The sequence below is a fragment of the Dendrobium catenatum genome, unplaced genomic scaffold, assembly GCF_001605985.2.
Source record: "Dendrobium catenatum unplaced genomic scaffold, ASM160598v2 fragScaff_scaffold_218, whole genome shotgun sequence".
Classification (NCBI taxonomy): Eukaryota; Viridiplantae; Streptophyta; class Magnoliopsida; order Asparagales; family Orchidaceae; genus Dendrobium; species Dendrobium catenatum.
Genome location: NW_021318680.1, coordinates 384,873 through 398,581, shown reverse-complemented (window position 1 = coordinate 398,581; position 13,709 = coordinate 384,873). Strand labels below are relative to the sequence as shown.

General features: G+C 37.4%; 1 protein-coding gene across 1 annotated transcript in view; it reads right to left on the bottom strand.

Annotated features, from left to right (window-relative positions):
* LOC110095256 (la-related protein 6B) overlaps positions 1-13,709 on the bottom strand; it is a 47,464-nt gene that overhangs the window by 2,341 nt on the left and 31,414 nt on the right. Inside the window, exons 3-6 of the mRNA XM_020820709.2 lie at positions 11,807-11,901; positions 11,499-11,570; positions 11,317-11,396; positions 11,151-11,247 (exon numbers count right to left, since the gene is read on the bottom strand). Coding sequence (XP_020676368.1) covers positions 11,151-11,247; positions 11,317-11,396; positions 11,499-11,570; positions 11,807-11,901 — 344 coding nt within the window. The remainder of the gene's footprint in view (positions 1-11,150; positions 11,248-11,316; positions 11,397-11,498; positions 11,571-11,806; positions 11,902-13,709) is intronic.

The following is a 13,709-nucleotide window of genomic DNA, read 5'->3' as shown; positions in this document are numbered from 1 at the left end:
GTGTTTGATTAGTAGTCTTTTCATTTTGCTCATTTTTTCACTATATTTAATGCCAACAAACCAATTAAAATTTAAATATTTAGGGAGGGCAATTGCCACCCTTATAGCTAAGGCAGATCCGCCCTTGACAACGTAGTCAATACTTATTTAGACTGAAAAGATGCCGGTAATGCCAAAAAGACTACAGTAAAAAAGCTTCATGGCTATGTTCAGAATGATGAATATTTCAAATTCAGTAAAAGTTGACGATTCCAGGTAGAAGAACCGTAAAGCAAGTAATATGGTTCTGATGCAGGCTGATTTCTCAATTAACCCGGAATGATCTTGCTTCACATTGGAGCTTTAAATGTTATAAAATTTTCAAGTACTTTATCATGCTACAAAATCAGCACATGTAAAAGTTATTCATGATTGACTTGAAGTGCTTGCAATATTTCAGAGTTACAGGCTTAAACAAAGGTAAACGAATGCCCTGTAAGCACTCTAAAGAACATTACCTAGCCATATAGGGTAAGGTAATAATGTCAACTACTGCGAAGGACGAGGACCAAGACAAATAAAAATACCATATTGTAGAAAGATTTAATTCAGCTTTGTTTGGATTGAAACAAGGTGAATGAAATGAAATCTCAACAATTTCTAATTTATTAGTGGATTACGAATCTCCAGCCATTAATTTAGCTTTCAACCCTTCTTGTTTCATTTCAGTTCGCTCAAATTCCAAGCACCCATACACTGCCTTCAAGTCTCTTCGTGAAGAATTCATCCCAAACCACTATAATAAAACCATGCCTCAAACAAAATGAAAACGCTCATATATTAGCCAGATCCTACCTAGTCCTACTCTGTACTACAAAATACAATTCTACCTGCTCCGCATAAATACAAAAGACCATAATTATGGCACATTAACAGATACTTGAGCTTTATGAACAAGAAGTATTTGAAAAATACCAATCGACACCAGCAAGCAACAAGAGAACATTAAAAATCTACAATTAGGCATACCTGCATTGTTTGCAAGACATGAAGGGCTAATTGACATTCATAGAAAGATTTATCTGAATAATGTCGCAAGACTAAAAGAAAAAAGAAGCACACTCCAGAAGTCTAGCTGCATGCATTCTCTGCCGAATTCAACCCATGTAAATTTGCTAGGTAACTTAACAAGTTATGTTGTATCACCATTATGGGTGAAAAGTGTTGAATCTAAATTTATCCGTAGATGATACTCGACTTCACTGGCAAGCTCCTACTTGCTAATAAGTTATAACTTGTGAGAATGGAAAGTGAAGAATGGAATAGAGAAATGCTATAGAATGATCCAAAAATTGTAAATCTCAAATTGGAAGCATAACTATTCAATCAATCCAATTTGTTTCTTAGCACCCCTAATTTATAGAATTATGAGAGCTACAAGAAAAGTTATGCAGAATAAAAGTAAAAAAAAAAAATAATGCTACATAGAATATCCCTACAATGCTACACACTACTCTAGATACGTGTCTGCCCCTTATTGGCTGAAGGAGAGTGAGGTCAGAAGAAGACTTTAGCGAGTTGCTTCATGATCGGCGGACAGTATGATGAAATCCTCAACGACAGATACAAAGTCGAGATCAAGTACAGCCTAAAAAGGCTCGCCTAAGGGTTTAGTTGTCTGAGGTTCCGAAACACAGTCATATTCTTTGAAGAGCTTTCAGCATAAGAGGAGAGTGATGGTGCAAGAGCTATTTTTGATTGAGTTATACTTGCCCATCGTTATAATAATTTTTATTTTTTTTTGCCAGAAGGGAGATTGTACATGTAACTTTTTATAATGAAATGAAATGCAATTTTGCCTTACTCATCTTCTTATTGTATATGTTTTTTCTATCTTCAAAATTTCTGTAAGTATTTGACTCGCATGCAAACAATATATGAATGCATTTGACTATAGTAATAATAGATTACTATTAGTCACCCATTTATAATTGTAGTAATGAGATGTAAGGACATTCGCTCAAGTAAGAAAATGAGACTAAGAAATTCTACAAGCATCAACTTATTGCTTATAATTGAGTACAAAATTAGGCAAGTAAATGGAAATAACTTTTGTAAAAAATTTAAATTTAACTCAGCATTAATAATAGCTTGCAAAATATGAGCTCGATATTTGAAAAAACGCATGTTTAACACATCGTTTAGAGCACATAAACATGGGCTCGGTGAGAAATTCATTTTACCTTGACTCTTGACAATAAGAAAACCCAAATTTTCAATTAAATAATAATCATATCTGAGCGCGCCATGGGAATAGAAAACACAGGAACTCGGCATGGATTCTTGTAATGCTTGAACTCAACAATGTAGTGAGCAAACTGGATATAAAAATACCCTAACAAAATTGCTACAAGGAATAGCATATAACCATTTGAGAACCATCCAAGTTCTAGCCTAGACAAAGGAGTGCTTAACAATGAGCAAACTAGTTGGCTTTGATTCTTTATAAAGCAAGCTCATGCAAGTATGTTTTATACAAAATCGCCTTATGTGGGTTGTGCCTTACGCCAAATTTTAGAGTTCGTAGGGGTAACCACCTAGACTTGCCTGCTATAAGGAACCCGCACTGCACATTGCGTATCTTGTCAGAAAGGGGGACGCCGACTTATAGAGTTGCTCGCTTATATACTCGTTGTCACCTCTAATGTATGACCACTAAACTTCTCATTTATAGGGAACTTGCTTGCTACTCATTACAGATTTTGTTGGAAAAGGAGTCAACCTATAGTGGCTCAACAATTTGTTGTAGGAACTCGGCAACTAAGTATTTATTTTTTGGGGTGTCTATGATGCATATTGGCGAGTTAGTTGTTTCTTAATTTTTTATGTATGTTGATTATTTTGTCTAAGGGACTATTTGATTTCCTAAAAAAAGAATGAAGTGTAAAAGTAATGCGATGTAAAAATAATACTTTGGAGTTGTATCAATGTGTAAAATAAATACATAACTTTACTTTTTTTTTATTTGAAGTAAAATGAATGCAATATAAAGTGTAAAAAAGTTGTGCCTAGAGTGGTCGATGACGACCGGCATTGGAGGGCAACGGTGGTGGTAGCAGTGGTGGTGGCTAGCGGCGGCAGCTTCCTATGGTATGCTACGGCTACTTCCAACGGTAAGCAATTAGCGGCTAGCAGCAGTGGTGGTGGTTGGAGGCGGTGGCCAGCAATGGCCGATGATTGGTGGCTGCAGCAAGAGTCGATTGTGGTGGTTGGAAGGGTCTGATGGCCTACGACTTGCAGTGCTGGTGGGAGGTGTGCGGTCGCGAGCGACCGCGACTGTGGGTGGAGATAGCAAATGGTGGCGACGGGGTAATGGTCGGCGGTGGAAGATGATCGGTGATCGGCAGTGGACTGTGGCAACGGCTGGCAATGGCTAGCTGTGGAGGCAATGGTCAAGCAAGCTTTGGAGTGGTGTAAACGGTTCTCGCTCAAAACTGGGCGAGAACAGTTTACCTCAAAAATGAACTAGAATGGAATACACTGTATTCACTTTACCTTGTATTTATTTTTCATTCAACCAAACACCAAACTTGTCAAAACTCCTACATTTACTTGACTTTACACTCACTTTACTTCCAACAAAACAGCATCCTAAGTGATAAACTTTTATGCCTTCTTCTATTTCTATTCCTTTTTTTGTTTAAGTTGAGCTAGCTCGCAAAATTAAGTTGATAGGAATTTAAATGTGATTTGCCAAAGCTACTCGATGGGTAATAAGGAATGTACCTCACTTGAACGACAATTGTTCTCTTGGGAGCTTTTGCTTGCATGCAAATCTTTGTGCTTGGGGGGCCTCAACACTACTATAGGGAGTAGTTGGATTTGCTTCTTAGCTTAAGCCTGGGTGAGAACTCGATTGGTTCACATCTCAATTGGTCACATTTCGTTATTATGGAGTCAAGCCTCTAAGGCTAGTGAGTTTTAGTTTCTAGTTTATTGGGAGCTAGCCCAAATGCTTCACTGATGCAATCAAAAATTGGGGAGAGGGCCCCAAATTCTTGATCACAAAAGAAACTCTTTCTATGAACAAAATAAAGACATAAAAATACTCAAAAAGACACAAATTCTATAAACCACAACTTTATATAATAAAATGACTTACAAACAAAGACTCTTACAAACTTGACTCAAACAAGACACCCTAAACTTGCTTTCCAAAAGAAGAAGGTTATAGGTGAGGTGTAAACTTGCGGAGAGACGAAAGAGGTTAGAAGCCGAGAAGAAGGGTGGAAAGAACTCGCAAGTCTCCCCAAGAGATAGAAGAAGAAGGTGGACAAAGCTCGCAAACTTTTCCAAAAACCCTCAGTTTTCTTTCCAAAAATCACATCATAAACTTATCTTAAAACATTCCAAAACATCTATATATATAGGCATGAGAGGGGAATATAAACAGCCCCAAAAACCTTTCACATTCTAAGCAAATAAAAGTCACATAATTCTATGCTAGGAACAAAGCACCAAAGCCACGAAAAAACCCCCCATCAGCCACGTGAAACCGCCCAGCCAGGAACCCGACGAGGCAACAGCGGAAACCAAAGAGGCCCGCACGGAACCGAGGCACTAAAGCACGGGAAAGGCCACCCAACAGCCAACCGAGGAAGCCAAGGAGCCAAGCACGGAAAACAAAGAGCCATCCACGGGAAACGAATAGACAAGGGAAAGGAGAAGAGACAAAAATAATGAGCTACTAATAAATTAATAAATGATCTAAAAATATAGCTCATAATGAGCTAACTCTTAGTTCAATAAATGAACTAAAAACCAGCTCATAATGAGCTAAATCTTAGCTCAATTTTTTATCGATCAACTCATCGAAGTGAGTTCCCCAAGCGAGTTCCTCGAGCGTTGGGTGATTATCCTATATGGGTGAATTCTTTCTTTTGACCGCAGAGAAATGTGAGTTCCCGAGCATTGTTTTCATACTGGGGCGAGTTCCCCAAGCATTTATTTTTTATAAACATCAATTTTTAAGTTTTTTTAATCGCATCATTACATAGGACTCACTCATACAATGAATAAAATAAAAATAAATAAATTTTATTGAATCTCAAATAAATAAAATAAAAATACAAGTGAGAGGACTTTCCCTACGGATAGAAGATCTATAAGTTGTCGACGATGGAGGTCATAGGAATCTCCTTTCTAGAGTGAGTTTGCAGCTGATAGGCACCTGGGCCAATTTGTGTTTTGATGATGTATAATCCTTCCTGCAAGGTCGCCAACTTGCCTAGGATGGAGTTGCCAGCTGCAAAATCTACCTTTTTTCAAGACTAAGACATCGGGTTGGAAGGCTTCCTTCTTGACATACGAGTTGTGGCATTTTGTCATTCTCTTCTTGATTTCTTCCTATTTAATGGCGGCTTATGCTCGAAGTTCCCCCAAAAAGTCGGATGCAATTATTAATCCTTCAAGATTGGTAGCCTCCCACTTGTTGAGTTTGTCTTCTTCAAAATTGGTTATGGAAATTACTCGTTTTCTATGCAGATTGATTTCAACAGGAAATAATGCTTTGATGTCATTAGAGAGCGAGAATGGTGTCTACAAGATGCTCGAGGAATGCGTCGTCCATAGTGCCCACAAGATTTAAGGGAGAAGCTCCACCCAATTGCCCTTTGCCCCTTCAACCTTCTTTCTCAAAAGGTTGAGGGTTTGCATGTTAGTGACTTTAACTTTTCCATTGGTTTGCAATTGATGGACTAAGGGGAACTTCAGGCGAGTCTTGTGAGTAACATAAATCCTTCAATGTCTAGTCAGCAAGTTGCGGCCCATTGTTAGTGATGATGGTGAAGGGCACACCATATTTGCAAATGACATCAGTCCAAATGAAATTTTTCATAATAGTGGAGGTTGTCTTAGTGAATGCCTTGGCTTCTATTCATTTGGTGAAGTAGTATGCCATGAATATAATGAATTTCCTTTGCCTGTGAAAGGTGGGAATGATACCAATAAATTCATTCCCCATACTATAAACGACCAAGGGCTGTTAATAGGCTACAACTTTTAAGAAGGCTACAGTTGTTGGCATTGATAGCACCTTTTGGAGAATTCTTCTGCATCCTTCCTCAAAGTCAGCTAGAAGCAACGTTTCTTCAAAATTTTGTGGGCAAGTGTCCTTCCTCCTGAATGGCTTTCACATTTGCCTAAGTAGAATTCCCTGAGTATCATCTCTTTGTCCTCTTTGACACATCTCAGGTTAAGTCAAGTCACCTATCTTCTAAATAACTCGCCCCCACATGAGTAAGAAGTTAGCATCTTTGATCATGAATTTTCATTGTCACCAACCTCTATACTCCTCACAAAGTGTTGACGATGACAACACCTTTTGCTTACAGTTGCATGGGGGCAAAGTGTTGGCACTGACAGCACCTTTTGGATAATTCTTTTGCATCCTTCCTCAGAGTCAGCTAGAAGCAACCTTTTCTCAAAATTTTGTGTGCAAGTGTTCTTCCTCCTGAATGGCTTTCACACTTGCCCAAGTAGATTTCCCTGAGTATAACCATTTTGTCCTCTTTGACACATCTTAGGTTAAGTAAAGTCACATATCTTCTAAATAACTCCCCCCGCACCCCACCCCCCCCCATGAGTAAGAATTTAGGATCTTTGATCTTGAATCTTCGTTGTCGCCAACCACTACACTCATTGCACTGGTCTACTAATATTCCATGATTGGATTGACCCAACTTGTCGGATGATTGGCCTCTACCTACATGATTTCCTCTTCTTCTATCATGGGCCTTATTTTATTCAATGTTGGTCACCCATTTCGGTTTCCCTGCTTAGACAGGAGATCGATGAGTTGGATTGTTCTTTGGGAATCTAAGTTTTCATGAAGTACTCTAGTTAGTTGATTTCTTCCTTCACCTTGAAGAAGCATTTCTAGAGTAACTTCTCACTTTCTTCGTACTTGTCGTTGATATGGTTCACCATCAATTGCAAGTCTGAGTATACCATCAATTAAATTACCCCAAGCCATGTAGTGAGTTGCAGGCTAGCAAGTAAGGCTTTATACTAGACTTAATTGTTTGACTTTGAACTCTATGTTGGTTGCTTGGGTAATGGTGATTCCAGTGGGTATTCTCAGAATCATGCTCATGCCAACTCCTTAATTTGCTGAGGCATCGTCAACATATATTGTCCATTGTTGTTGTGGAGTCACTATCTCCGACACGTCATTTGGATCACTAAGTCAGCCAGGAAGTCGGCGATTGCCTAGGCCTTGATGGCCATCCTAGGCAGTTAAGATACCTGAAAAATGCTCAGTTTCACTGACCATAAAAGTAATAATCCTAAGTGATCAAGTTTGGTGAGTGCATCTTTCAACGGGTAGTCAGTAATGATTATATATTACTACTCGGCTCCTATGAGGATTTTACTCATAATAGATTGACAACTATCTCTTCCCATCTTCACTAACAAGCACAAAGTTGAAAACATCCTCGCCTACCCCTAGGACAGCACTAAGTCTTTGCCTGGCCATAAGATTTGAAGTAGGGTGGTGAGAAGTTTCAGTTGCTAAAATGCAGCTTCATAGTCCTCCTCTAAAAGAATTGTTTTGTGCTTCTAAGGAGTTTAAAGAATGGCAAGTACCACTTATTGAGTGAGAGATGAAATGATTGAGCCAGACGACTCGCCCAATGATGCGTCGTACCTTCTTGGCTGATTTAAGTGACTTCGTCTCAAAGATCACTTTCTCCTGACTGCAAATTCGTCGGGGCGAGTTGGTAAGGACTAAACCACTTTGTTGTATTCGTTAGATTTTACAATGTTGTTAGCCACCTCCAACAACTCAGCAACGTCTTCAAATGCTATAAGCTAAGTGCATATCTGAATGGATCCTTTCTCAATCCTTGGATCAATGCAGCCTAGGCGACTGTAGGCTCTATGTCCTTCACATCTAGTATTTTTCTCTAGAACATTTACTATAAAGCTCCGTAGTAACTCCCCTGATTCCTGTCTCATCTTCAATAGAGCTTGCGAGCAATTCTGAAGCTTCTGAGCACCGACAAACTTAAGTAAACAGCATATTTTTGAATTTAAGAGAGAGAGAGAGAGAGACAGAGAGAGAGATAATCACTCCTAATGACATGGGAGTGAAGTGCCATGCGAGTGAACCACCTGAGCACCAACTTCTTAAGTGTTTTAAATAGAGGAAATACTTAAGGGCATTATCAATGTCTAGCAAAGAAGTCATTGACTCAAAGGTAGCCATATGATCATTTGGATTGGTCTTACCCGATAGGAATCCATGTGTGGCACATTGAACTTGGGTGGCAACCTGACCTTGTCGATCGCCATAGAGAAGGCATTGGTAAGTTCTGGCTCATTCCTTCTGACTCGCTTGTTCGGCAAACTGTAATCTTCATCACTTGTCAGCCTGTGTAATCAAGGATGAGTGTTGAGATTAGCGCTCAATCTTCTAGCTGTATGCATCAATCTACCAAATCTGAAGAACCTTCAAAGGCGTTGTAGCCTCAAACTCACCCTTGGACACCACCTAGGGCATCTTGGATTGTTTTCATAATCATTTCCTCCATTTCCTACAGGTCACAACGGTATTCTCCATTTTCATAGAATCATAGAAGAATCCTATTGCATTTGCTTGTCGAGTAGGGCATGTTTTCTTGTCAATGGCATTAATCCGTGCTCACCATACCTGAGAGTATATTAGATTCAAATTTGTTCATGGATGACACCTGAACTTATTGGCAAACCTAGCTAGTAAGCTAGAGCATGTAAAGTGGAGAGAATAGAGGAAATAATACAAAATGCTCAATAAGCTATAAATCTCAAACTAGCATAATATTCACTCAGTAAAAATATGCAAAAGGATCCCCCCAAACTATTCGTCTCACCCCTTATTTATAAAGTTATGATGGCTACAGGAAATGTTATACGAAGAAAAAATGAAAACTACGATGTTATGTAGTATAACCATATAATGTTACACACTACCGTAGACACACGTCTCCTCCTAACTGGCTAAAGTAGAGCGAGGTTGGAAGACTTTCACGAGTTAATTCTAGGCAAGTTTAGTAGTGTCGAGTAGGTCAAGGAGAGTGTGCTTAGGCAAATCTGTGGGTGCATAATTAAATGAAAGGGGACCTGAAGCTGGCGTGCTTGTTGACTTTACCGGTGACTTGTGTGAGGGTTCTCGGGTAGCCCGAGGATAGACGGCTAAGATGTTGTGGAAATAGAGAGCTACAAGTCATGGTCGTGGCAAGGTAGGCAAAAGGTCCTGTGAGTAGGCGCTTTCCTATAGCTGAGCCTAGTGAGGACAATCGCTTTGGGAGAGAGTGAGTGCCTAAAGTCGCCCTGAGGGGGAGCCAGCAACTAGTGATCCAGGTATGTGGTGAGTATCGGATTGCCAGCTTGATGAGGAATCCTCAATTTTCCCCATAGAAGGGGATCTCTTTAGTAGAGCTGAGCAAATAGAGCCTATTGATCACTTTGGGAGAGTTCCATATGAGTTCCAGGCAAATAGCACCTCTTATCAGGCAAATTCCATCCATGAGCCCCTCTTAAGGGATAGTTCCTCTCTATGACCTACTAGCTACAACTATACAATTATACAAAAAGATATATTAGAGTGTTTCTAATATATATTTTCGTGTAAAAAATTCTAACCAAATTCAACTATTGGTTGGCCCGGATTAATTGGATCATACATGTTGTCGAACACAAGTTATAATTAAGGTTTAGGGTTAGTTAACTAAGGTTAAAGTTTGATGATAAAAATTTGATGGGTAGCATATTAGTAAGAGAAGAAATATTAGAGTGTTTCTATTTTTAATATTAAAGATTAAGCTGATATAGAAATAAATTCATATATTCGTAGGATGTTAAATAAAATCCCATTTTACCTTCATCGCTTATTTTATCCCGTGAATTTCCATGGAATATTATCAGCTAAGCACATTGAAAAACTCATATAAAATTTCAATGTCATCATCAGAGTAGCAAAGAAAATGAATCAACCATATTGTATTCAGCAATCCTAATGTAAATGCATAGCAACAGGAAGCCCGGCATTGGGAGGGAGCTGACGGACCAAACCAAAACACCCAGTGCTCCCAAGTTTGAACCTTCACATGATTAGGAAAAGCTTTCAATATGATCATTTCCAGTGATCCAATAGCCTGTTCTTGCTTACCTTAGTAACTAACTTGCTGGCTACATTTACCAGTCTCGAATAAACCATGCCAGCAAAACGGTTTTTTTTTTTGAAGCCAGCAAAACGTTGAACAATGAAAATACATGAAAAATGCCTAGCAAAATTAATTCAAATATGAGTTTTTCTTCACTCACTTTTTCATTGAATACATGTTCAAGCACTTCCTCACGCAGTGGATGATAGAAGTACTTTCTACCCTATCACCATAATTTCTAATGGAATGAGCAAGCTTGAATTCATGCGATAAGCAACAAGACCTGTAATGACGGAATAATAAAACCACGTGAAAAATCCAGCTGCGGTATAGTATGCGCCTAAAGGATGTTTGCATCCTATTTTTTAGAAACTTAGAATGTCGCCATTTGGCTAGAAGGCAAATGATTTATCTCACGTACTATGCAATAACACCATAAAATAAATGCATTAGATCGTGTACCAGCACCTAACAAAACAGTACTATTTGGACAGCATTTTCTTACAATAAAAAGTATCACATAATACAACTACATTTATGATTTCTAGATGGAAATTGAATTACGTTTTCTACCGTATCTATATAACTTACCTCTTAAAAAGAATGAAAATTGCCTGAATTAATATACTTAATAAGAACTAAGACGCACTGTTATGACAATAAAATATATCTGGGACATCGATTTAAAAGATCATTTAGTAAAAATTCATAGTTACCTAACAAAATGACTTGGATTTTGGCTGCGAGGTGCAAACAAATATATTAGCAAAATTTTCAAATTGTTAAAACGTGATTCCAAAACAAAATTAAACGCATCTTTTTCACTAGGATGTATGACTGCCCAATAGATTGTATAATAAAATCATTAAAGAAATTGCAATAATAATGCTTCATAAATTGTGATCATCCTACCTGAGAAATGCATTTGAAAAAAGAAACCAACCGACAGAGGAAAATAAAACTCACCTTTTTGGAAAAAAGCATATCAAGTTTAGATGATCTGTTCGTTGGATTAGTAGTGCCATTAGGAGTTTGAGGATAGCATGTTCGTATTGTCTTCACACTATAACAGTTTGACTACATTAATTTTCAAAAAATTTAAGGATGTAATAGAACCAGCAAAACTACCTACCTTCCAACTGCAGAGAAAATCTTCATAAGATTCTGGTAACAATGATCTTCGGGAAGATTCTCAGCCACAACAATGCGAGACTGCAGGAGAGAAAAAGATGCAACTGATGCACTCTCATATAATCAATTATTAAGAAACAAACAAAAAAAAAACTCCTTTGATAGAAGCTGAAAATCACCCACCTGCAATTCATCAACATCTGCCTCAGTGAAGGGATGGAGGCGTCTGACTTTTTTCCCGTCATCACTAACAACCTAAAGTTTTTTATGTCTCCAAATTAAGAAATATTGCATAAGCAAGTATCAATAATAGGCATCATGCACATGTAAAACTGATGGTTCTGCCTATTGTTCATGAAGAGCTCTTGCAGGTAAAACATGACATCTATTTCTATGTACAAGAGGTCTTGCTGGTAAAACATGACAGCTAAAATCTTAAAAAAAAAAAACAGCTAAAATCTTCCACTGACAGCACCTCAAAGGGAACTTACGAGCTTTGCTGATGTCCGCAGAGCATTGGAAAGCAGCATATTGTTGTGCACCAATGCCTTAATCTTCTTAAAGGAAGCAATGACAGCTATTGGCACTACAGCATAACCATCATAAGATAAAAATAAAAGTTCAGGTAATTTGAACGAGCACAACAGCACGGCATAAAATTAAAACATCACACAATTTGAATTAAGCAATAACTAATAATCCCAAGAAAATGCTCAAATCTTCAATTCTGTGGAGAACATAAATAAACAAAAAACAGTCCTGACATACATCGTCTAGCCTGGGCAAATCCTAAATGAGACTCCTGACAGATTTAGATGAACTGTTGAAGTTTTAGTTTTAAATTAGAAGAGTATCGCTACAATAGTTAATTCTTGTATTTTATAGGCGCAAACATCTATAACTAAATTAAAAAACTAGAATAAACAATAAGAGAAGTCATGTATGAATTCCGAAACTCATGGTACAAAATGGTGATTCAATTAATGTAAATTGTCAAATACAAGTCCTCCAAGGAAGTATTCATATTGATAAGGTGAAATTATCAGCACGTATCCATAAGAGTAGAAAATAAGAGACTGAAAAGAATGATGTCATATAACAATGTGCAAAATATGCCCTTAATCCTTCAAGTACAAAATAATTCCCTGAACCCCTTTCAGATGAGCTTTATAAACCATCTGCGTTGAAGAAAAATATATTGGAAACTTTCCTAGTTGCAGAAACTTATGGCAGGATCTTTAGAAAAGCCATAAACCCACGTCAGTCCGATGAAGGCCAATAATTACTTTTGGAATTGATTCCTGCTAGTTCTATGTCTCCAAATCGCAACTGCCAAACAAAATATTCTGATAAAACAATAGCGTACTTGCATCTGTTTAATTTGTAAAGAGAAAAAAGTTGCTATGAACACCTGTAATTCTCCTTGCTAGTTTGAATGAAATGATTACCACAAAAAATTACACAAATTATAGGTCATCTTGCTACTTATGAAGGAAACTAAAAAAATTATGCAGCCTACAAATCACACATACTTCCAGGAGTTTGCCATCCCATGTTAGATTTGTCAACGACACTTGGATACTCGGAGACTTGAAACTAGAACACAATCTCTAATATGAGAATCGGTGTCTTAATGTCAAGTAGTCAAAAAAATTATGTCAGTTCTTAGACATTACTTGGAATTGAAAGATCATGGAACCCAAAAATCAACAATGTTAGTAGGCATTTTTGAGCACACAAATACAGATTTTAACTGTTGGATTAATCCTCCTATCACCCTTAGATTGCAATCTGTGTGCCTCCTCTTCCTATTCTAGCTATTGGCCCATTTTTGAGATATTTTTATAAATATCTTTGATTTCCATTATAAGCCTTTTGGAGAAGTGTATAAATACTATCACACTTTGAATATAAAACTTAAAGTAATTTTTTTACTTCTCGACTTTTCAATATGATATTAGAGCACAATTTAGGTTTTCTTCTTCCAAACTTTGTTTTTTTTTTTTTCTCTTATTATCAAAATTCTTTCTTCTCTTCATTATGGCTACTTTTTCTTTTTACTTCCCTTCCAAAGAGTTGACAATCATAAACAATGAAAATCATAATAAAAGAGAACTCCAGGGGATGCAAGCCTCGTATCACTTGAATTAGATAAATTATCTAAAATGATGATAAATTATGAAGACATTTTTGGAATGCAAGGAAAAGATGCATCATCTTATGGATCCTCCTATAGAGTTGAAAAATCTAAAATTTATATTTTACGATAAAGCAAATTCTATGAACATGAGTGGAATATCATGATGCTTGTTTTAACAAACACACAAAAAAATGAAGGATGTTTTCCCACCTACGAGAGTAAAACTAAGATTTCAAAAACCAAGTAATAGTATT